The sequence below is a fragment of the Excalfactoria chinensis genome, chromosome 1 (assembly GCF_039878825.1).
Source record: "Excalfactoria chinensis isolate bCotChi1 chromosome 1, bCotChi1.hap2, whole genome shotgun sequence".
Classification (NCBI taxonomy): Eukaryota; Metazoa; Chordata; class Aves; order Galliformes; family Phasianidae; genus Excalfactoria; species Excalfactoria chinensis.
The window spans coordinates 176279452-176306069 of record NC_092825.1 but is presented as its reverse complement, the minus strand read 5'-3'; the positions used below and the strand labels follow the sequence as shown (position 1 = coordinate 176306069).

The 26618-nt window shown below is 38.4% G+C and overlaps 1 protein-coding gene across 1 annotated transcript; it reads right to left on the bottom strand.

Moving 5' to 3' along the window:
* Positions 1 to 682: 682 nt before the first annotated feature.
* On the bottom strand, positions 683 to 25532 carry RAB38 (RAB38, member RAS oncogene family). Its single transcript, XM_072347838.1, has 3 exons — positions 25152 to 25532; positions 16634 to 16914; positions 683 to 4829 (listed from the first exon to the last, which is right to left on the bottom strand). Exons 1-3 carry the CDS (start codon positions 25354 to 25356, stop codon positions 4677 to 4679), a joined length of 639 nt encoding a protein of 212 aa, XP_072203939.1. The 5' UTR covers positions 25357 to 25532; the 3' UTR covers positions 683 to 4676.
* Positions 25533 to 26618: the final 1086 nt, after the last annotated feature.

Here is a 26618-nt window from a genome sequence, read left to right as displayed (position 1 = left end):
GCACCTTTTTTTGTTTATTTATTATTTATTCATTTATTCGTTCGTTTGCTTGTATGTTTATTTATTTGTAAAGCAAGACAACATAACAGATGAAGGCACAAGAAGAGAATAATGAAAGGTCAATGTGTAGAACTGCTGCAGGCACCTGTTCGCCCTGACAGCTGAAGATGAATGCATGCAGTTTCTACATCCTAAACATGCACGCTGCCTGGTTTGCAAATGTAGCCCACTTATTACCCAGTCAGACTTCCAAGAAAAAAGGTTGTGTTCAATAATGAACCCCCAAACTGATGATGCATCTATTTCCAAGCCAAAATTTCTTCCTTCAGAAAATAGACTTTGAACTGCAGCTCTCTCAAGAGGCAGAGTTATAAGAACTGTATCTGGAATTGCAAATCAAATGGGATGATGAATGGTTGAAAAAGTACAAAGTTTCATTCTCGGACATGCAAGCCCTTAATCAATGTCAAATGCTAACTTGGATGCTTTGAGAGTGATGTACAGAAAGGAAACAGCCTAAATGAAACTATTCCAGGGCAAAAAGACAAAGCAAAAAACAAAGCCACTGGGAATACATCATAAATTGACTGCAGATGAGAACAGTTGAATTAATATCGGCCTATTCGTATGTTCTTACAAAGCTAATGAATTAACGTCACAAAACACTCACATTCCGCATTTTGTCAGAAATATAATTAGTTTATTACATTTGGACCTGCAGCCACATGCATCAATATTGGTGCAATAAAATATATTTCCATTGACTGTTTGCTGGCAATTGACATGAAATTGTGTTCCCCCACACATGTAAGAATTCCACTTCAACCAGCCGAACACGCTGTTTCAAGAAGTAAAACAAAACTGTTATTTAAACATGCCCCTTCACCTTCCCTCCCCTTTTGCAAGGTCAAGTAAGTTAAAATAGAAGGGACAAAAAAAAAAAAAAAAAAAAAGAAAGAGAGAGAGAGAGTCTGAAGACAAAATATCATATACAAAGTTATGTTGGGAACAACTGTTCCTGAAATGTTCAATAAAAAAGCCATAATCGTAAAAATGGTGCATGAGAAGAATAAAATTTTAAGTATTCAAATGGCTCTTTATTGAAAATCCAACCTGGTCAAATAAATAATGATCGTGATCTTTCAGTCATAAAAGAGCACAATTTACAGGTCACTCCTATTTTCTTGTTCTAGGTATATATATGTGCTTTCCAAGTTATTTAGAATCACCTAAATGTATTTAGGACCGTGAGATACTACATGTCTCAATCTTTCAGGATAGAAGATGGAAGACGCTCTATCATTGCTTGTGTTGTGGTTGAGTTGTCTGAAGTCTTTGGCAGAGATGCTCAACCATCATTTTTCATGAGTGTTTGGGTCTCATCCTTTATGACCAGCACATTGCCTGTGTACCCCGTGGTTATGGGTGCTGGGATATACTGAGTTTTATAGAGAACTGGAGTGACTGAATTTTAAATCCAGTTTGCAGTACCTTTATCCACTTGGGTAGATGTGGCACTGAGGGAGATGGTTAGTGGGCATGGTGGTGATGGGCTGGGAGTCAGACTAGATGATATAAAGGCTTATCAGCCTTTTCTAACCTTAACAATTGTATGATTCCATATTTTATTATTTATTACAAGAGGGGAAAATGTTTCATTTTGAAATGTCTTTGCAGTTAAGACTCTTGATCCCTAATCCAGCAAAGAAAGCATAATATAGAATTTATCAAATAAAAAAAAAAATAATTAAGAAATCCAATCTGTTTGGATTACATTTGTTCCTGAAAAGGTATCAGCATGTTGAGCTCATTCATTCCAAGTTAAAGTTTTCATTCTGGCCTGCCTACAACCAACCTTTCTGCAAGGGCTCTGTTTTCTAGATGCACAGGTGGCATTCACACATTTATTGTATTGTAGAAAGAGACTTCACCGGTTCTTAACACTTCAGTACAAATAAATATGAATATCTGAAGTTATATAACTTCCTAAGGAAGCTTGATTCTTCATACTTATTCTCGCAGTATAAATACGTATGACTTTAAGTCTTATTTGACCTCATATCGTGTTTAGCCTAGAAATAGACCAAACTCTGCCCCCTTCTATCAGAGGATATTTGGCCCAAAACTGTGATTGTAGCAAAACTTGACACAACAGAAATACAGGCAACAAATAATGAGACTGGAGGTTAAAGGATGTTTATAGAACTCATTGAAGCAAAATTAAGAGAAGGAAAAAAAGATAAAAAAAGATACAAAACAGAAACAAACAAAACCTATATGTCCTCTAAATGTTTAACTTATGTTTATTTTTTTTTAATTGCCATTATCCCAGATTTTTAGTCATATCTGTCATGAGTGTTGCCTAAAAGCTATTAAAGATAAGTGATCAGAAGATAACTAAAGTTGAGTACAGAGTAATTTTTTAGGAAGTAACAGCAACTTCCTTTGCTTGAGGCATCTACATTTGCACGTAAAGCATGGGATTCAGCTTGTGAAGCCTTTTAGAAGCTATCTATTTGTCTGGGTGCTTGTGTTCCCCACTGTGCTAGTTGAAGGTATGAATTAAGTGTTAACCTTACTAAGGTATCCATACAACTTGACATAAATAATGCTTAAATCTTAAATAACTGACCTGGCAGTAGATCTTAATTGCAGCCTAGCTGCTGAGATTATTAAACCAGTACCATGACATCCGTGCAGCCAGTATCAGTTTGCAACACATCTGCAGCTAATCAAATCATCCTGTGCAGCACCACGCTGCTTTACAACCCCAACCAGATTAACTGAGGTGGAATAATTGGAGCTAATTGTTGCAGTACAGACAAGCCGTGGGTAGATTTAAACATTAGAGCATTAGAGCACCATGTATTTATGCTAGAGGGCACTCATAATTCATTCCGAGCCATAATACGTCTTGGCATTTGTATAACATATTAAGGCACTGTTCCAACAGTAACTTCCAAGGAGTGCTGTGAGGTAGGTGTGTCATCAATCCCTATTTTACAGATGAGGAAACTGAGGCAGAAAGGTGTTTGACTCAGATCATAGCAGGAGCCTTTGTTAAAAGATGACTCTGAAATCAAGATCTGAAATTTATTCACCTTGAAAAAAGCCAGTTCTAAAATCCTATGATAAAAATGTATCAATTTAAGGCTGTAAGGAGAGAATGCGAAGGGTCAAATCTCCATCCTTGGCTCTCCTCTGCAGTGCCTATATAGTAAGAGAGCATTCATTACCATACTGAGCTGTAGTGACACTTGAACCCCATGGGTTTCACAGCATAAGATCACAGTGGAGACTTTTGTTTAGTTTTTCCTACCCATCACCTATTTGCTAGCCTCTGGGAGCTTTACTCCTTCTTTTCTAAGAAGTATTGTGAAGTAATGCAATAATGTCTGCAAACACCTGTATAACACTCTGCCTCCTCCCCTCCATGGTGTTACACATCTCCAAGGACAGAAACTCATTTCAGAAGATAGGCCTTGCCACTGACAGTTCACAGCTCAGGGGGGAATAGGCTGAATGGGAATAAGGAAGTGGAAGTGATTTGCCTGTGGCAGGAGACAGGCAAAGTCTGTCTTGCGGGGACCTGCAACCAGATGTCGAGACTTTTTGTCCAGACACCTGTCTGCTTGAGTCCACATATATTTCATGTGATTCTTAAAGTCTGCCATTTCATTTCAGAATGCAGCTCAACAAATCCTGCAAATTCTCCAGGAGTGTTTACTCTCAAGGCTGTTCCATTTTTATTCCTATGATCATTTTTATTTCTATGATCATTCACAGGATTTTGTTTTCTACAAGAATGTTCTCAGAAAGTATATACCCTACTATCCAACAAAGATGTGTTCCTGCAAAGTTTATTTATTACATCACGAAAAAGACATCCTATGAGAATCAATGCAATGGAGAGGATGCATTCAGGGACTTGTGGAATACACAGCATGAGGGATGGAGAGGTAGGAACAAAATCACTAAGTTTTTTCAGAGGAGATGTTGGATTTCTGGAACTGATAACCTTTCTGAAACCTGTCAGCTCCATCACTTGTGAGACTACCCTGTTTTATCACCCTTTACTTGTTGTAAGTCTTCAGGGAGAGACAGCAAAAACTGACACAGTTTCAGTCTCAGAAGCTGAGATCTTCAGAAGAACTGAATGACATGAACGGTTACTGCACGTTCAGCCTTGCCAGCTCACCCAGGAGAATGAACGCGGGAATATTTCACACTGAAATTTCTTGTTGCCTCTCCCTGAACACCTATATCTTCATTATCATCATCTTCTTCATGCAAAAAGAGATCATTCAAGTTTAATGGGAAGCAAGGAGAACCAAGGGAATAAGTAGGTTATTGCTACAGGAACATCATGAAAATGACTTTTCAGAAACAACATTGCAGAAAAATAGGTTTTGATATCACTGGTGGTGACAACCAACCAGGAAAACACAGACGTCTCATGTTCTTATTTGACTAATAATCAAAAACAGTTTTGAATAGTTGCCATCAGTGAAAAGTTTGTGACAAATTTTAGCTGTTAACAAATTATGGAAAAATGTAAGTAGATCTCTGAGATAACTGAAATCTGTTTATGGACAATCTGGGTAGGGTGGGTACTTTGGATGAAGTATACACTGTGAATTATAGTTGTTCAGCTCTTGCAATAGTCTGGAAGTCTTTTAAGATTTAAAGCAAGCTGAACAACTGACAATCTTGCCAGAATTCAAGTGTGGTTTTATAATATCTGTTTCAATAGGCTGAACTGGATCACTCTCAGTAGCAATTATGTGTTTCACCAAGCATCTGGAAGCTTCATTGATGTTTATATTTTCCTGCAAGTAAAAGAGAAAGAGGTTGATTAGTCAATATTAATTGCACTACGCTGCATATTTCCTGCATATAATTAAACTTTTCTGTGGGCAACATCAAAAGTTTACTTTCCTTAATAAACAGCTTTTAAAAACTGACTGTACTAAATAATGCTTACTGTAGTGTTTTTTTTTGTTTGTTTGTTTGTTTGTTTTTTTATTAGTTAGGTCTCATGTATTTTATGATTCACATCTCCTTTAAATTATACACAGATCTCACTTCAAATTACCCAAAGTCTTGGTGATTTGATTGCTTCAATAAACTAAAGAAACAAATGCTAGAGAGATGTTAAAAAGGCAAATGCCTGAAGTAAAGCTCCCAAATCCATATTTTATAACTTGAATGATTGTAACTTTGATTTTCAAAGTAATAATTTTCTATCAACAATTACAGCCATTACTGACTTACTTTTTAAGAGACTTTTCCACAGTTTTGGGAACGTTTCTGTATACACTGCACTCAATGAAACTTCAGATGAACAGTTTCATTAAAAAAATAATACAATCTCCAGTTATGCACAAAACAGCAAAAATAAGCTCCATATCATTAGGATTCCTCGGTTATTTTTTGTTGAGACTGAGTTATCTCCAAAGTGTTGATTCAGAAGCAAAATGTCACCACTGGTTTTATTTTCAAGATAAACATCCACAGCCAGAGACTCAGACTGAAATGCACAGCACGTCTGTTCCTACTTGGGCCTTCCTTCCACATCATGTTAGGCTTGAAGCAACCCTTATTCTGTCTGTAGACTAAGCAGAGCTGAAACAACCTCATTAGTGAGACAGCCACCAGTTTGGCTGGAATGAAAAGTCAGGTTTTCTGGCATACAATACTCTCTTCCACTCTACATTGGCACATACTTTAAGCGACTTTTGGTTGGACTAGATGATCTTAGTGGTCTTTTCAAACCTTTAAGATTCAATGATTCCATGATTCCATGATTCCATGGCAAGAGATTGAAACTCACTGCTGATATGGAATATTGTATCACACACCAACAATACATGTATATGTATATCCATATATATAAATATAGGTATGTGTTGATGTATACACACATGCTTCTCTTGCTTCAAGAAAGTTATGTATTTGCAATTTAAGGCTGACCCACATTTCCATGATTTATCTGAGGCTTACTGTACTGAGACGAAAGCCACCCACACACATAATGCCATGAAGTCCACCTTCAGAAAATGCTCAGCACCAGTGCAGCAACACTAACAAAATAGCCTGCAAAATTTAATGTGAAACACTTCCTTTGTGCCTGTGTTCAAAAAAATCAGATGAGATCTTTAACTATGAAGTATAGCTATAAAAAATAAACTGATGTGTGTATTTCAATAGGGATGGTGCAATTACATGAAAGATCATAGAATCATAGGATGACCTGGGTTGAAAAAGACCACAATGACCATCCAGTTTCAGCCCCCTGCTATGTGCAGGGTTGCCAACCAACAGACCAGGCTGCCCAGAGCCACATACAGCCTGGAGATAAAAATATAATTATAAATAAATCTTTAGACAAGCCATTTTCATAGTAGTGCCTGGAAAGTAAGAAAGAGCTGAGAATCATGTCTGCACTGAGCTGTCAAAGCACTACAGCATCACACGGTTCTCTGGGACCAGACAAACAAATTCCTTAGGCATGCACCAAAAGTCTTTTTCAGGACAGTGTGAAATTTTCTTAGAAAAAAAAAAAAAAAATGGCATGGGAAATGTCTCAGAGCTGCTTAGTGAGCTAATGATAAAACAGGATTGCTAAATCGTGAAAAAAGCCAAAAGTCTTTCCCATCATGTTTTCTGTTATTAATGGACTGGTAAGCACTTCAGTTAGCTGTGCTGCTTCTCTTCTGGAATGGCAGCATGTAACTTTTCAAGAAAGCCTTAGTGACTCCCTGAGATCATGCCCAAATCTGTTAATGTTGACATCTATTAACAGCAACCCTCTTTGTCAGAGACATAAGATCAGCATTTTATCTGAGTAGAAAAGAGGGACTGACCCCAAGCCCACAAAGACATAACATGGATGTAGGTGGCCATCTCTTATCCTCACTGTTGCTAGAAGAAATTCCAGGTTCCTGAGACTAAAAATTCAGAAAGAAAAGCAATGCTGTTCTACCTCAACTAGAACTCAAACCAAATCAAAATCAGATTATTAGACCTGCTTTTTGCTTTTTGGGAAAAAATCCAAATCTGAATATGAGAATATTGTTTTGACATAAAAATTCAAAATATTTAGTTTTGGAAAAGATGAAATGAAATGTTTTTCTTTTTCCTGCATTGCTTTTTCTCCATTTTAATGAAATGATTTACCAAACTTAACTCATATTGCTTATTCCTTTGCTGGTTGCATTTTGGACTGAGTACTGCTACATAGATCTACTGATTATTATAAGGTTTATGCTAGGTTCTCACTGTTCTACCTGAGTAACTCTTGATTTTCAGTTCATGCCCACCTTCCTCTCCACAAGAGTACCGACCCTGCAAATTACATTTCCAGCCATGCTACAGATTTTCTGCTCTTGGTACTGAGTTAGTGGAAAGGAATTAATTCCATAGCCAGGAGGTTGGAACTGGATGATCATAAGATCCTTTCCAACCTAAGCCATTCTACAACTCTAATTTCAAATCATTGAATCATTATTCAGTGATGAAAGGAATAAAAGGTCCCACCCATAGTGTGTTCAGGATCGGTCATATTATCATCCAGCTATGGCCCAGTGACTCCTGAACATATATTTGAATGGTCCAAATTGTGCAGCTGAAAATTTCTGCCAGGGGACAAGGGAGCAAAAGAGCAAGGGTGAGCTCTACAGCCAGCACTGCTATTCTTAAGACTGTGTCCAACTCTAGTCTTCTCCCATGGTTCAGATGACAACTGGAATGTGGTACAGGTGAGGAGCAGCACATTAAGTCACTCAATGCAAGAAGTCTGTGCTTATGCCACCAAAGCAGCTCTACACCTTGATCATCTGCCTTCTGATGCTGCTGTTGCTTTACGATGTAACTCTAATCCTTGTCCCAGTTCTGTTGACCAGACATTGCTTGATTCTGTTCTATCTAATGAAATATTGATTTCTGCACCTCTTCTCCTGCAGCATAGGAAAAAATAAATAAAAAGAAATAACCCCCCCCCAAAAAAAATAAAAAAGAAAAATCAATATTCTCCTAGGGAGAAAAGCAGCTGCAGAGAGTAGGAGGTGATCTGCTATCCAAACAGACACCCAGGGATCTGACAATTTCAGTGAAGAGGAAGTGTTGGAAAGCAATCTAGGAAAGGACAGAGAAAAAGGAGCAGGTGCAAATCCATCCAGTACATACCAGGAAACAACAATCAAGATGTAAGCCTGGACATAGAGGAATAATTACAGACATCCTGCTGATCGTACTGAAACAGACACACAGACTCCATTATGCCTAAAAATCAAATTTTTTATGTTTGATTTTATATATATATATATATATATGAGAGAGAATAAAGTGAAATATCTTTCTATGTATAAATGGTTTAACTGTTGCCACTATTATACAATTTGTTCTACATGAAACACCACAAGAATTGTGATGACTGCTACAGATCACCTTCCCTTCAAATTGTCCAACTGTGAGAAAAACAAGTTCGTGTTACCCTGGGTGATGAAGTGGATGAAGATCAGAAATCAAGGTGTCATAGTGAATGGGGCTATGCATGACTGGCAGCTGGTCACCAGTAGTGTTCCCAAAGGCTCTATTCTAAAGTTACTCTTATTCAACATTTTGTCAGTGATGTGAACGCAGAGTTAAATGTATCCTTCCTTAGCAAGACTGTCAATGAAGCTAAGTTGGAAGGTGCTGTTGAATCCCTTTAGGGATGAGAAGCTTTTTAATGGGATCTAGATAGATTGGAGCACTGGGGCAATCAGCAATCATGTGAAGTGCAAGGAAGAAAAATATTGGGTGCTGCATTTGGGATGGAGGACTGCCAGACATGGGCACAGAAAGGTGATGAGAGGCTGGAGGGCAGCTCAGCAGGAAGGGAAGTGGAGGTAATGATGACAGCAGGGTCAGTTCAACACAGCAGCATGTCTTGACAGCCAAGGGGGCAAACAGATGTGAGAACAGCAGTAAGTACCAAAGGAGGTTCTGTCTAGACATTAGGAAAAAATTAGTTACCATGAGAGTGGTCAGACACTGTAGCAGGCTTCCTGGAGAAGCAGTTGATGCCCCATGCCTGTCAGTGTTCAAGAGACACTTGGACAGTGTCCTCGTCAACGTGGTTTGACTTTTGGTCTGCACTGAAAAAGGCTAGGTAATCTCTGAAGATTCCTTCCAACTGAACTACTCTCTTCTAACAGCATGTGTGCAAGTGTATCTACCAAAAAGGGGCACTTGGAATGTCTAAACCATCACCAAATAGAGATGTGAACTCTAGGTCCTACAACCGGAGCTGAAGAAAATCAACTTCTCTAAAGTAAAAATTTGCAAATTCCAGAACACCTTGGTATTACATGGAACTCAACATCAACCACAGAGTTTCGACATTTTATTTCTATCATGCAATATAATCCAGGAGCAGGGATATTGCTTTAAAGACCTTTTAATCTGCACTTCTCTGGAGCAACAGATTTGAGGGAATGGCTACATTACTCCCTTATCAGCACTCTTGCAAAGTGCAGGCAGCAGAGACTTCTTAAGATGTGCTGTATCACCACAGTTGGTTTTCTAGGAAAATATAACAGCACAAGTTAAAAAGCATCCAGGTGCATGAACATGAAACTCACAGATGTGAACTGCTGTGATTTCACTATCAAGAACAAGATCATTTCTGGAAATGAACCGTTAGAGTTCACTGAATATGCTGCAGTAAGAAACCTTCCCATCAGGAGAAGCAGATCAAGTGTGGATTCAGGGCAGTCTGCCTGAAGAAAGTCTGGCCGCAGTCATAGAATCATAGAATCATAGAATTAGCCAGGTTGGAAAAGACCTTGAAGATCATCAAGTCCAACTGCAGCCTAACCAGTAGCCTATCTCTAAAAACAAACAAACAAACAAACAAACAAACAAACAAACAAACAAACAAAAAACAAAAAAAAACAACCTCTGCTAAATCATATCCCTGAGTACCACATCCAAACGGCTCTTAAACACATCCAGGGATGGCGATTCAACCACCTCCTTGGGGAGCCCATTCCAGTACCTAACCACCCTTTCTGTAAAGAAGTTCTTCCTAATATCCAACCTAAACTTGCCCTGGCGCAACTTGAGGCCATTTCCCCTTGTCCTGTCACATGTCACTAGTGAGAAGAGACTTGCCCCACTCTCACTGTAAGAACCTTTCAGAGGCAGCTTGCATTGCCAGCCTCCAGGGCTGAGGAATAAGAGCAGCATGTCCTAACCCAAAACTCAGCCAAAGGCTCCCTTAGATTTACGATTTTCCTAAACTTAGCAATTTGGTTGTTTGGAATAAAAAATTATGAACTTTCTTTTTTGAGGGAAATGTCAAAACGTCCAGGTTTATGCAAGAAGTAGATACGGTAGAATTAAGTAAAACACATGAAATTGCATCTGAACACAAAGAACAATTTCTTACAGTGAGAATGGCTGAAGACTGGCACAGGTTGCTAAAAGAGCCTGGGGACTGTCTGAATTCAGTGATCTTCACAACCCTACTGGACTGCATCATGGTCTACCTGCTCTAGGCATCCACACTTGAAGAAGGAATCAGGCTAGATGACCTGAGGAAGCCCCTTTTATCAAGTCCTGTAATTCTGTGAATGTACAGCTTTTGACCAGCACTAAACAATATGTTTCATAACAGTGATCCAGAGAGCTATAGGATAGATCTGATGCCTGTTGTGTGCTCTGAAGTGACCTCTTTTAGTTCCAGGAAACAAAATCAACAATGTATTCCAACAGTAGTGACTGTATATCTGAACTGAAATCTTTTGTTGAGATGTCAGCCTCAGATCTTGGTTTATGGCAGAAGCTGAAGTATTTTCTATGGTTCTGTGCTGTGAGATTAATTTGATTTTGAGAGGGAGCAAACTAAAAAGACAATGTAAGAAGCAATACATAACTCATTGGGGGAGTCTAGGTCAGAGGACAGAGTGACTTTCTGAAAGGTCATCCAGCGGAATAGTGGCAAAGAAGACTCCTGATGCCTGGTCCAGTGTTTGGGAACCACATTCTATACAAGCTGCAAGAAGGACACATTATTACCTACCTTTCCTAAAGAAGGAAAGATCATATAACTTGATGATATAACCTTCTCCAGGTCCAAATAGGATGTGTCCAAGTAGCCTGGAATGAAGTTCTCAGTGATCAGTTTGTTGGTAAGAATGTGGAAAGCATGGCTACCAGACCTTCTGGGCAATGTGGACAAAATTTGAATGTCTTTTTATCTAATTCTGATGCTGACAGCAGGATTTTAGCATGGAATGAGGAACTCAGGCATAATTATAACACAGCTATAGAAGAATAAGATATTTAAATTCACTTCTGAACCAGGTATTCTCAAACACCCTCAGCTTTGCCTAATTTGTCTGATTTGATGAATGGTTCAGTTTTCATTATGAAGTGATAATAAGCTTAACACTGATGCTATTCTAATAGAAGTTAAAAGCTTTCCTCTTCAAACTGAGAATAGTGGCAAGTATGGTTTAAAGTCTTGAAAAAGTGAGTGGATTTCTCAGTTATGCTCGTGACATTCTGGATAATTACATGTGCAACAGGAATGCGAAATTTTCTTCCTTTAAAAAAAGTCACTTTTCACAATATCATACAATATAGTATCATAGAATGGTTGGGTAGGAAGGGACCTTAAAACCCATCCAGTTGCAACCCTCTACCATGGACTGGTTGCCACCCACCTGCTCAGGCTTCCCAGGCCCCATCCTACCTGGCCTTGAGCACCTCCAAGGATGAGGCACCCACAGCTTCTCTGGGCAGCTGTGTCAGGGCCTCTGAGTAAAGAATTTTCTCCTAACATCCATTCTAAATCTCCTCTCTTTAAATGTAATTAATTAAATAATTTACTAATCAATATGAGCAAACCAAAGACACAGGTAAAAGACACCATTTTCTCTACTGGACTTACAGCAATACATAAAACACGACTATATTGCATTGTGCTGTTGCCCAACAAGGTCATTCTTACATGAGAAACTGTTAAAATAAGTTTTATCTTTATAGAGAGTAGAAGATTGGAACAGATTGAATGTTTCCTTTAGATTAATGTAAGAATCCAGGCTAACACAAGATAATACATTACGTGGCTCAAATGATTTATACTAAAGTCGTTAAGAAAAACGGCACCTGGGAATAATACAGTGATGTTTTTGGTGTAATATTCCAGTGTTATAGACAAAAAAAAAAAAAAAAAAAATCAAACCATTGACAGCATAAAATATGGCAGGTACACATACAGCATGCAAGGCAACTAGAACCAAAAGATGAATTTTTATAAATAATCACCTTTGTTTTTCCAAAACACATAAATCTTATTCAGTTTGTTATGAAGGTGATAACATTTCCAAGCATGCTGGCAAGAAACCTCTGGAGACCTAATTATTCCAGGATACCACAAAAAGATTTATTACTTATTTGAACTGCTAAAACTGCTAGCTGCAATATGATGACTTCTCCGTCAGTGTTATTCCGCTTCAGAAAAGAGTTTCTATTTTCTATAGCAACCATAGGCAGGTTTTTATTTTCCCCAGTCCTGAGTTCAATTATTTAATATGCCCTACCTGAATTCAATTATTTAATATGCCCTTGGCTGAAAGAATACTGGATATATGTTACAACTAATATTTAAAAATAGTAGTAATAAGAACTTCTATTTAGTAAATTATTTAGTAAATTATTGTGATCTAACTTACCATAAATGTTGTGATTTCACTGTCCTTAGTGTAATTATTCTGCTTTGAATCATTTTAAAGCCTACAATTCAGGAAGGAGATCAGATGTGGAGATCTCAGAATATCAGATATTATCCTGTACCTTCAAAAAATAGTCTGATAAAAGGAATGGGGGCCTCAGTTTTCACTTCTCCCCTCAATGGCTATAGAAGACAAGTCTTTTCATAGCTGGATTTCTTTATATCACTGAATCACAGAATCACAGAATGACTCGGGTTGGAAGGGACCTCAAGGATCATGTAGTTCCAACCCCCCTGCCTAGCAGGGCCACCAAACATACGCCTTTACTAGATCAGGTTGCCCAGAGCCCCGTCCAACCTGGTCTTGAACACTCCAAGGATGGAGTCATATATTCCAATATGACTCCAGTGGTAAGCAGACTGTTTGGCTAACAGTTTTTCTAAGCTAAATGAAGTAAGAAGAATCTAGATAATTATTGTTTTTAAATAACTTATAAATCTCAAGCCTATTTGGCTTAGAGGAACTTAGACTGAACTTTTCTCCCATAAGATGTCTTTTATGTTTAATTGTCCTTTCCATTTCCAAAGTTCTGCCCAGGATAGGCCACCCTCCATCATCCTAACATAGATAACAAATCTCACTGCCACCACATTCTCTCTGTAAATCTTATAGTTCCAAGCATTTTAAACATTTTAAACCAGTCTGCTGTTCATGTCTTCCCATATTTTTATTTATTTATTTAATTGTTAGTTTATTTATTTTTGTGGTAATTTTGCCATTCGACCTTGAGTACTTAGTGAGTTGATTCTTGTCCCTGAGAAATGCAGATTCATGGACATATCAGGAATTAAGAATAAGTAGTTCTGAAGAAAACAGCCATATACAACGTCACACATCATAGGTGAACTCAGTATCAAATACAATGAGATATTTCATGTTATTTGTGACCTGAAAGGTAGACAGACACCTAATAGAATATTGAAAAGGGCCAGAACATGTAATTCTTACACAAAAAATAACTCATCCTGATAAATTCCCCTCCCTCTCCATATCTTCTACTTTCAGCTATTTCAAATGCTTTGCTTTCCATGTTTTCATTTTCTCCTTGAGTAAATAACTTTCTGCCATTATTATCACAAAGAACCTGATGTAAGAGATCTCATTCTCTCAATTGAACACTAACACTCTCAATTAAAACACTAAACACTATTCACAGCAAATTTTTGGTTGTCCCAAAAAGGAACACTGGATTCCAGTGGCTTCATCCAGCACAAATCAGCAGGAATGAGAAGAACCCTATTCGTAGAGAAAGATAATTTACTCACAGACACAGACCAAAGGGTTTTCCTGAAGATGGCACTTTGAATATTGACTACTTTGGAGGCCATTCAGTAGGGACAAGAAGACATCAACTACAGTGACATCTCAACACACAACTCATAAAATGCTTGAAACAGTTACCTGATGTTACTTCTGCTGAATACAAGTGAGACTTCTTTTAAGTATTAATATTTAGAAGATGTCAAGACCAGAAAAGTAAAACACAACTATACCATAGAAAAATCCTTAATTAACTTTCATAAAGCGTTCATACAAACTGGATACATTTTCAGCTAAAAATTTTGGCCAATCAGATCCATATTGTTTGTATTTAAAATATTCAAATGTCCTCCTGGGCTGTTAATGAAGAGAGCAGTTTTCATAATCAGAGAATATAATAAACATAATACCCATGGAGCTTTTGTGTTTAAATCACTATTTCACATATGATCAAACTTCTACTAGAAATCATTGTCATAATAGAAATGAAATAATCAGATTAGTATAAATTCAGGTTCCAGCAAACTGAGATTAACTGGATATCATTGTTGATTATAGGAATCACAATATGAAATTTCCTGTCTTTTTATTGAATGTGATAGTAAAAATATGGTAGCATTGTGATAGAAGCTACACAAATATAATACGTGTGTAAATCATATAACCTAATATTAGACAGCTACAGGGAGGAGATAGAGAAGATCTCTTGGCAGTAAATGGTGAGCTAATATTCCTTTCAGGGAGATGTGTCCAATTCAGGATGATATAGAAAGGTACATTTTTCTCCATTTACTCTGAGAGGTGTCTAGACAGCCACATCACACGCTTCTCATTCTGCTTCAAAGCAGATAGAGGAAAAACATGATTCAAGGCACTGAGATGAAAATGTAGGTGGAACTTAGGTACACGAGGACAATAAATTTATCCAAAAACACCCATTCGGCATTGGAAGGGGTCAAACACTCCTCTCCTAAGTACTGTGAATATGAGCCAAAACTGAAAGCAGACAGAAGGCTGGAAATGCAAAGAAGATTTACAGATAAAGAGCTGAGGACAAAGGCTATATTTAAAAGACTAAACATACTGAAAGCTTTTGAAAATATAATGGTGGGTATTTGTTCTGCATATTTATTTATTCCTGGCCACATGCTTTCTTTATAAACAGAAATCTTGTCATGGTGTAACTAGAGGCAGAAGCTCTCCATAGTTCCTGCATGGTAACCTTATTAAAGTTTACTGCAGTTTTTGGAATACAGTTTTTACACATACTATCACAATTTCTTGGGTCCTTTATTCAAATTACACTACATAAATGGAAAGTCCCAAGGTTACGACAGCCTTTCACAAACTATAGCGGTATGCAGGTGTCACGTATTCAAATAGGGTCTGTGAGACATCTTCCTTTCATAGAACCTCATTGTATGTCAGCTCTGCAAAGTTTTACATACTGAAGTTGTATGAGAAGTGTCAAACTGATATAATGGAGTTGTGACTTAGATGTACTGGGTCTTTTCACTCTAAATATCCCAGTGCATTTCTGATTTTAATCATGAGTTCCTTATAGTCACCCACAAAATCTGCACCAAAGCAAAGAACTTAATATAAGAGAAGCTCATTCAGCAGCTTCAATACTCTTTTTCCTCCCTGGTTATGCAACTTTTCTGAAAAACCCATTGAGAATGAGAGCTTATAACATTTAGATGACTATGAATGCTACCATGGATTGGCTTTCTGGAAGTTAACACAATGAAGCTCTTGTCTCAGACCAGATTCCTTAGGGACAGCAGTTATATAAACATTTAGAGACAACATTCAATGCAAGAATTATGGAAAATATTTTCATCTCCTTGTAAGAAATAGGCCTTGCATCTTGTCAAAAGTCACAGAATCACAGAATCACAGAATGACCCGGGTTGGAAGGGACCGCAAGGATCATGTGGTTCCAACCCCCCTGCCTAGCAGGGCCACCAAACATACGTCTTTACTAGATCAGGTTGCCCAGAGCCCCGTCCAACCTGGTCTTGAACACCTCCAAGGACGGGGCATCCACAACCTCCCTGGGCAGCCTGTTCCAGGACCTAACCACTCTCCTAGTAAAGAACTTCCCCCTAACATCCAACCTAAATCTTCCCTCTTTTAACTTAAAACCATTTCCCCTAGTCCTGCTATTATCAGCCCTTTCGAAGAGTTTGCTCCCCTCCTGGGAGTAAGTTCCCTTCAGGTATTGAAAGGCTGCAATGAGGTCACCCCGCAACCTTCTCTTCTCCAGGCTGAACAAAGCCTGGAGAAGTCATCTTCTTCCCCGGGCTATTACAAAGTATGTTGCTGACCAGTTGTATATTCTCTGCTGGTCTACATCCTTAGAGAAGTTGCATTTCATATAGTTGCATATAATTTGCTTTGGGATAAAACAACACCTAAATGAAATACAAACTACCACAGAAGGCTTAATGAACTTGCAAATCTACCATTAATTAAATCCACCAAGAAAGAAGCATTGCAAGTTAGACATTTCAACTCCGTGAGCTATTTTGGGAAACAATTTCTCTGTACAAAGAAAAACATTTAAAAAGAAACTGAAACATTACCTTGGCTGATGTTTCAAACCAGCCCACGAACCCATTTTCCTTGCAGAACTGATCCATCTTGATGCCGTTGTTCATAAGAACGTCTATTCCCTGGTCACATTTGTTTGCTAAGAGGACTGTTGGCACAGGTTTGCCATTTGGAAGAACAAGCTTAGAGTCCAAATCTTCTTTCCATTTTGTCACAGCTTCAAATGTTGCAGGTCTTGTAACATCAAAGACAATAAATGCTCCCATGGCCTCTCTGTAATAGACCCTGGTCATGTTTCCAAATCGTTCCTGACCTGTGGTTATGAACATAGAAAGGAAAAAAAAACAAAAACAACTTGTAAAAATCACTGCTTCTAATCTAAGTCAGTATTTCACATAGCACATTTTCTAGTGGAACACTTTTGAAGACAGAGCTTGATTTCCTAAGTCTGACACCTCTGGAATGCTATTATTTGTCTAAATAATTATAACTAGAGTGCCAGACTCATTTGTATGAGAATGAAAGTATAGCAGCAAAAAGGAGTTAGATAAGTATGGCAAGCTTGAACTTTAGACTTTTTAAGTGGCCAAATTTCTGTGGAAAGCATCATGGCTCTTGGTACACATCATAGGATTTTAAACAAGTGTCACAAAAAATTTAGGCATGAGATTTGAAGCTCCATTACACTACATTATTATATGGGAAATTTCTAACCCAGTTGATCTCCTTATGCATGAAAGCCCATCCTATTTTTAACCATAACTTAATTAAGCTCTTGAGCTACACCAGACATCAGATTCATTATGAACTTAATTTCTGGTGAAGCAAAGCATAAAGGTGAGAAAGGTGAATTTAAAACCTTAAATAAGTGGAAAACATTATCAGAACCAGCACAACAGTAGCAATATAAAGTAACATAAAGAACTGTATTGCTCCAGTAAGAGGTGGAAGAAGTTTCACACTGGATCTGTTTAGAAGTTTTATGGCTTTATTTGCTGAATTCAAAGAGGTTTATGGAAATGCATTTAGAGACAAAGACTTTTTGTTGTGCTGGTTGTTTGTTTTTTTTTTTTTTTTTGCTGCTGTTGTTGCTGTTTGTGTTTTGTGAGGAGACAGATAACATTAGGTTTCAATGGGGACATTTGGAAATGTCTCATATTTCATATGATTAACAGTGAAAAGAAGTCAGTGATGTTAAGATATGAAATATTGATCATAGGGGTTCTGTTAATATGTATGCTATTTTCACAGGAAAATTGACCAAAAATATATCCAAAAATACACAGTATTTTCCTTGAAGTGAAAAGAACAGAATTTCCATTGATGTCTATTGCGAAGCTCTGATCCAAAAATGAACAACAATTGTAAATAGTGCAAACATCTAATGATAACAGCAATCTTTAAGCATTGTACTTAACAATAAACTCCCATAGCTGGGAAAAGAAGCTATGAAAGCAGACAGTGTTCCATGAAAGCCTGTTTCTAGCCTTATTTTCTAGATACATGTGGTTTTGAGTGGGTTAAAAATACAAGAAGATTGGAGTTTGTCTGACCTCAGGGAGGTTACCTGTGGAGACTTTATGTGATTAAATGTGTTGTCAAATGTAAAGCTGAGATGAGACCTGAGCTTCTAGACCATGAAGTTTCATTTCATGTAAATGGCACTGACCAGGCAGACTTAGGGCCTGCCCTTGGAATTTACTGAATGCACATCATGGAGACAATGAGTCCATTTGTACTCATCTTTGGTTTTATGCAATAGTTGTTTCTAGCAACAGCAAGATCTTTTGAAGGACACAGAAACCAATCTGTATCTGACTTCCTTTAATGAATCTCAGATATATATATATATTTTACCTTAAAAAAACACTGCTCTCCATTGATAAAGCAAGATAGAAATATAAAAAAAATCCAGAAAATGTAAGGTTGTATTGAAAATTTCTTATGGTTATCTTACTTAAAATGTCTTATGATCCTATCAGAAGGGAAAATCAGATTCATGGCTAAGTCACGCGCTATTCAGCAATCTCCTGGTTGAGAAAATGTTTTCCATCTACAAGAAGGTATGTTCAAAAAAAGACAGAAATCTGATCAACATCTTCTCAGTGAGGTCAGAAGCAACAAATACAATTTGTTTTTGATGTGTTACAGTAATGCTTCTTACTTTTCATGTAAATGTCTTGGTTGCTTACACTGCAGATGTGATGTAGACACGAGAATAACTGAACTTGGAACTTCTACATTGTGTAAGTTGTTGTTACACAGTTCTATAAGGTAGGTGGGATGTTTTGTCATAGAACATGCACTGAATCATTAATTTACAGAATATAAATCATCTATCACAGAGCTGGAGGAAGGAAAGGCACCACAGATGTGTTCTTCTGGCTAATAGTATCTCATAAAACACTGACAAATTCTATGACACTAATTTCTTCTCTTTCCAACTGCATTTGTGGATACCCAGGTTTTTCACTCCACAGAAAAGCCCCGGTACCTATAAAGCTGCTTTCTGCAGGCAGAGAGAGTTCACCAACCTCCATTAAAAATCACTTCAAAGAAAGGGAAGAAATGAAGCTGATGGCTGAATAAAGTGCCTAAACCCTTTTAAAAAATAATCTTCCCTATCAGCTACAATTAATAAATGAACATATTTGGCATAAAGACATGATGAAACTTTGAAAATAGTGGTTTGTAACCATGGACCTTTAATATTATATCATTTGCATAATATTTGTACTCTTATTTAAACTGAAAGGCAAAGCTGGAAAAAGAACTCTGCTATGTTTGCAGTGCAAGGTATTGTCTTAGGATCAAGGAAGACTTTTTTTCCAGAGGTCCCATTTTATGTGAACAGCTATCTTAATAGATGAGGTTCCTAAAACCATTTCCTTCTGCAGAATTACTCACAAAAATAGGCGCTGTTTGATGTATTAAAGTTGTCAGAATGTGGCCTCAGGTTTTCAGCAGCACAATGGTTTAGGCAGTAATTATGTTAGAAAATAGATCAACCATTAGGTATTCAGTGGTATCTCACAGGCAGTCTTGAACACTAGAACCTGCCTTATAGCAAGAATCTGGGGCAGGTGGGTTCTGTTTTTAATGGGAAGAACCAGAAACCTGCTAAACCTTTTATGTAGATCATTGTGCTTTGCTGCCCCTCTTGCATCAAATCCCACAAGTCTGACGATTTTGGTGCAGTGAGATGGTGGTCCAGCCCTAACTTCATTCACAAACTGTTCACCAATTGTATCTAAGATTAGGGTTTCTTTGTAGTCAGGGACTGAGAAAAGATACCTAGAGGGCATTTTCTCAGCCAGGACAGTCACTTAAGAAGTCACATCAGCTTCCCCATGGAGGCAAACCAGCACAAGCTGGGAATTGGCAAACTGGAAACCAGGAAAATATCAACAGATTTGATCTTGATGATCCTTATGGGTCTGTTCCTTCTAGGACATTCTATGATTTTATGACTCAATTTACTCGACCCCCTGGTAAGCTGAAAAATAGTAGCTAACACTCATCTGGTTCAGTAAAAGATGCCTAATTGTTAAACCAGATAAATTTTGATCCACTTTGAAGTGATCCCGAACAGATGAAGGTGCTAAAGCACCAAGATTTCCATTCAAAAGAAGGATTTGCTGTCTGAATGGTACCTGTCCACACATTTATACTGATACCAAAGGCACCTCTGCAACAAGGTAAAGTATCATTTAATAAGCTTAAAGCAATCAACACCTGAACTTTTATAGCTTATATAAATGCACACCACATGAGAATAAGTTGCAGAACTCTGCAGCGTCCACTAGCCACTTTCATCTTTGATAAAGTTATAAAAACTGATGGGAAAGTGCTAGTATCTGCTAGTATCTAAAAAATAGATAAAATAGATAAAAAATAGATAAAAATTGATTAAAACCATCTCAACCCCACTTTTACTATGAGTTTCACTTCTTGCCACTATCCCTCATCCAACAAAGGGAAAGCTTCTGGGAACCACTGGTCTTTACCCAAAACTGAAAAGCTTGAATTTGTACAAAAATTTAAACCCTTGTTATCTTCTACTTCAAAATACCCTTCAGAATTTTCACCCCTAAAGTCAAGCCATTATCTTTCTAGAAGCAGGACTGAAACTTAGCCTAAAGGCACCCTGCATTTGGCATGCCAAAAAGTGGAAAAGCAACCTATGAGCTGGATCAGGCCCTCAGATCCCATCAAATCACTACTGAAATAAAACCACCACAGTGATGGAAATATTTATGATTGTGAAACAGTAATTTCAAGGTAACTTAGCCTAGAAATCACCATGACTATCTTATTTATGCATACATACTGTAATCTTGAGCAAGCACTGAAAGCTTAAGCCACTGTGCCTTGCAATAGTGAATGGTCTCTTTACTCCTTCTGGAATATAACAGTCCCAGCAAATTTACAACTACTAAGTCATGTGACCATATCCATGCAAATACTGTTGTTTCTGAAGGTGGAAACTGCAGGGAAAGCAATTAAACTAGTCTTTTGTCACTGGTATTGCCTGGATGTCTCTAACCGAGTGTTTATGAGTCGAGATCCAGCTTTGTAAAAGCAAACCAATATGTATTTGTTAACAGTTAATAGTGCAGCCCACACATGCATAGCAGCTGGAATAATGGCAGTGTTGAAATGGTTCTGAAAACGCAAGTGGGGAGGAGAAGGCTGCTCTCTGCCCCAGAAAGCTGCTGCCTGCAGTGAGCCTACAATTAAATGGGCACAACACATGGGCAACAGCACAGAGAAGTGAACAGCAAAGACATCTGGACATGCTGTCTGCAATGGGTAGTTTCTTCTGCAGAGCTACCACAGAGGGAAGGGAGGGAAGACTAAAGTGATCCTACCTTGTAAAAGCCTTGTTCAGTTATGACTGTTTCCTTTGAAGTTTCCCTTCAAACAATCTCCTGACAAATTTAAAGGATGCTCATACAGGGGTAACATGTAGTTAAAAACAACAACAACAAACCCAACAGAACAAATCAAAAGACAGAGAAGCAAGATTTCAATATTTCACACCGCAGTAGAGGTGATGGCATACTTCAAGAAGCACATGAATACCATAGCAGGTTGTTTGGGGCATTCAGTGAAACAAAATGGAAGTATTGAAATGAAATTAAAGACAAGGAGAATGTTACCATGTGTACCAGTTCTTATGTCTGTGATCAGAGGTATGTAATTGGTAAAATCAGTTCTTTTGTGGCTAGAGTGCACCACTCCACCCATGAAGTCACCCAGGTATATTCTTACTAATAATACACATAAGCTTCACACTATTTTTACTTAAAATATTTTTGATAAAATTATTTCTATATTGTTAAACAATTTACTGCCCGTTGATGCATACAGTGAAGTGTAAGTAAGAATACACTACACATTATGCCTGGTAGTAATGTTGTCTGTATGAAGGGGGAGATGAGAATGTGAGAGATGCAGAGATATCTGATATGTAGAGATATGCACACATATATATTCATATAGAAGTACAGATACAAAACAATACTGACATGTTTGCAGCATTACCTTCAATTTAAAAATGCTCTAAATGCTAAGCCAACATCCTTAAGTTTGGTTAAAGAGTTGCATTGTATCCAACATCTTTATCAGTGATAGACAGTGGAGTCCAATGCACCCTCAGCAAATTTATTGATGTCACCAAGTTAGTGGTGCAGTTGACAGAACAGAAGGAAGGAATGCCATCCAGAGGGACCTGGACAGACTTAAAAAAAAATGGGTCCATGAGATCCTAATTAGGTTTAACAAGGTCAATTGCAAGGTGTTGAATCTGGATTGGAGCAGTCCCAGATGTGAGTACAGACTGGGAGAACTCCTTGAGAACAGCCCTACAGAGAAGGATTAGAGGTTCTGGTGCATGAAAAGCTGAACATGAGACAGTGGTGTGCTCTTGCAACCTAGAAGGCCAATAGAATCCAGGGTTGCATCAACAGAGGAATGGCAGCAAGGAGAGGGAAGTGGTTGTCTCCCTCTACTCTGCCCTCATGAGGCCCCATCTGGAGTACTGCATCCAGGCCTGAGGGACCCAGTACAGGAAGTGCTGGAGGGGATCCAGACAAGAATGACAAAGATGGTTGGAGCACCTCCCCTGTGAAGAAAGGTTGAGAGAACTGGGCTTGTTCAAGCTGAAGAAGAGAAAGCTCCAGGGAGACCTCATTGCAACCTCCCAGTAACTGAAGCAAGCAGGAAGGGGAGTGACTTTTAACAAGATTTAATAGTATGATGGGACAAAGGGGAATGGCTTTAAACTAAAAGAGAGGAAAAATAGGTTAGATGTTAGAAAGAAATTCTTTACTATTGGGACAGAGAGGACCTGGCACTGCTGCCCAGAGATCTGTGGTGCCCCATCCCTGGAGGTGCTCAGCACCAGGTTGGATGGGCCCTGGGCAGCCTGAGCTGTTGGTGGCAACCAGCCTAGCAGGAGGTTGGAACTGAGTGGGTTTTATATGATAATCTTTATCTTCAAAGCTAAGCATGACCTAGTAACAAAGATTCTAGCAAAAGTCAGGGGTTGCTCCTACCTCTATTTATCTGTGCTTTGCAAGTGATGACAAATGACAGCCACGGCAAGGACAAAGTACTTCCACTCCCACCATGTACCCAACCAGTTTCACTTCAATTTCATTTTTAAACACTTTTTTTTTCCTCACCAGTGAGATGCATTATTGTAACTCCACACTGCTCTGAATGGAGAATGTTACCTGCAGAACTTATTTTCTACGTACAGCCATCAACAGCTCCAGCTCCTTACGCAGAAGTCATTAAAACTGAGACAGCACTCTGTTTATTACCAGCCACTGTCTTGACCTTCACAGAGATGCTCTGAATTGAGCAATTCATATGAAATTTAGTACTGTGCTGTAATTCTCTCTGTCATGTGTGATAACTCAGAAAGCATGCTAGTCATTCAGTACTACAACTCGGTCTAATTGCTTCTGCAGCCTGACTGAAAGCTACATCATATGATCCGCCAGCACATGATTAGTAGTGTAATAAATCTCTGAAACAAAGCATGCAAAATACATTCTTTAAGTCCATAATGCATTCAGAATTTACTTTTAAAAGCTTTTTTTTTGTTTTTTTCACACACAGAAAAATTTTGCTGGATGTATATATATTTATTGTTACAATCAATCACTGGTAAGCAATAAAAGCAATGCTTTCCCTGTTATTCCAACTTGTAAAAATGAATACTGGATGTGGGCTTATTTAGTACCATAAAGCCCCAAAACTATATGATTGTGTAAAAAGGCTGAGGGTATGCACAAAGCAGTGTTGTTGCATAAGTTTTAGTACCTCAGTGCCAAATTCAGTGCTCAGATACGAGCCAGCTAACTGTGGAAAGAGGGCACTCCCTCCATGGATATGAATGTTAAGAATTTTCCTATTTCACTAGTTTCACTCTGCACAACACCATACTGAACCCACAAGCTGGCACAGCTGCCTAACAGCTCATGCAGTCTGCACCTTCATTCCCTACTTATTGAACACAGCTTCTTAATTTAGAGTTTTAAAGATGCCCTCCTTTCAGCTGTAAGCTGTTGAGTTTTTGCTGAACTTGGATTCTCATGTACGCTACACGAGGAAGGATTACATACGGCACGCAAAATACGCCATACACAGCTTTTATTTTGCCCACTGACTCAAAAGTCCTTCAAGTCGAGGAAGGGGGTTTGCAAAAAGTAAAAGCTGCAGTTTTAATTGGGAGTCAAATATAAAAAAAAAAAAACAAACACAGACTATAACAATGTCAGTTCCCTATTTTTAATGATCTAAATACGCATGTATAGAGATGGACATCTATACTCTTCCCCCTTTCCCCCCTCCCCACCAAGATTAAATTACCTTTTCTTTTTTGGCTTGATGTTTGATTCTTTATTCTAGGCTAAAGTAAAATAAGGTAGTTTATTCTTGGAGGATAAGTAAATCAGACCAAATACATTTTAACCACCAGAAGTCTGCCCAAATGTAAACAATTTTCAAGTAGCTGCAGAAGATTTTACATTTTATTGGGCGCAAGGAAGGTGGTGGAAGAGAGAGGAGAGGAAGGAAAAAATGTATTGTGATCAAAGTAACACCATGATTTTTTGTTGTTATTATTTTTTAACTACCAAAATCACATTAGCCATCTTACTGAATCCCTCTCATATCTTCCACCAACTTAAACAAATAAGCCAAAAAATTCCTGTCAATCTCTTTCCCTTCGCAGAGATCTGTGAGTCTAATGATGTGGCAGCTGCAGGGAAAAGTCAGGGCACTTGGAGAGAGGCGTCCATGTCCCCATACAGGTCTGAGGGCTTGTGAAACAAATCAGGAAGGACAAGTTTTGCTCTGACATCCCTTGTTTATGCATCTGCTGGCTTTACGGCAACTCCAAAATCTCAAGCTACCTTAAAGTTCTCTCTCCTCTCACCACAAAGGCAATTTAAAGACTGGTACAAACAAATACAGATCTTTATTTTGTCTATAATCTCTACTTGGTTTGGGCACAGGGTTCCCTTCTGTACTTACCTGCAATATCCCAGAGCTGCAGCCGTACCACGGTCTCAGCATCCCAACTGAGGACTTTCAAGGCAAAGTCCACCCCAATGGTGGCCCGGTAGTGGGGGGAGAAGTTCTGGTGGACATAGCGCTTGATGATGCTAGTTTTGCCCACTCCCAGGTCCCCAATCACCAGCAGCTTGTAGAGGTGCTCCTTTTGGTTGTGCTTCTGCATCTTTCCTGTTGCTGCAGCTGCTCCCTGCGAACTGATTGCATGCTCTGCCCCAGGAATCCTGCCAGCCGGAGGGGAGAGAGGGAGTGAGTAGCTGGGGAGGGAAGCAGGGAAGGAGGTGGAGGCTGCTTGGCGTTGTGCGGAAGCAGGATCACCAGATCCTGCAGGCAGCCCTCCCATGAGATGGAGGAAGCAAAGGGCTGGGGAGAGAAAAGTCTCCCAGAAAGTTTAGGAGGTACACACATGAAAAGGGCAGCACGAGGTGTGTCTGGGATTAGTCTGCCTGCTGAAAACTTTGCAGGAAAATCAGTGTCACAGTCCTGGACCCTGTTTCACCCCTCATTAGAAGTGTTTCTACTGTGCTCTAGTTTTGCTTGCTTTTTTATTATTATTTTTTTTAATCACTGTCTTCTTAGTGATAATTAACTGCATCTCCTCACTTCTAGACAGGTTTTAAATGCTAGTCACTGCAGCAGGGCAGAAATCTCCTTGCAGGATGCCATGCTTCCATTACAGTGTAAAAGTTAAAGCTGTATTGCTTTAACTTCAGATGTGATTTGTTTTTAATCAATATAAGTCATTGTTCATGAACTGGTAATAATAGAAGTGGCAGTTGTAACAATATGAAGCATCTTTACATGTGTCCACTCCAGGAGGGCTGCATGAACTCAATTATAACAGATAAATATTTTTTAAATTGCATTAACATAATAATTTGTGATCATCTGTCTGTACATATCAGCATGCTCACATTGGCTGAACGCAGCACAAAGCTCATGCTTTGGAGGTTTTTTTGTGTGTGCTGCAGGAATCTAAAACACAAAAAAATCTGGAAGATTTATCCCATGACTGATAATCAGAAGTTATAAAAGCATAACAGCATTAGAGCGTATGAATGCCAGTGTCTAACAGTTCTCTGTTTTCCAAATTCAGTTATATCAAACCTGCAAGCAATTAAAAACAATGAGAAAATCATTCCATTGACACGATTGACCCTATCTTTTAAGTGAAAATTGCACTGATGATTTCTAATTGAAATTAGCAGCTTTTCTGGCAACCTTCACCCTTTGTTGCCTAAAGGCATTTGATCTTTCAACAGTTTTGATAGCAAACCCTCCAGATTTTAATATTGTGTGAAACTCATCCATGAAGGATTTTTACATTATTGATGACAATGAGAACATGAAAATATATTCTGTGATTACTGAAATACTCCTTAATGGAGTTCTCATCCAAATATGTACTGAAATGGCATTAGGAATTTG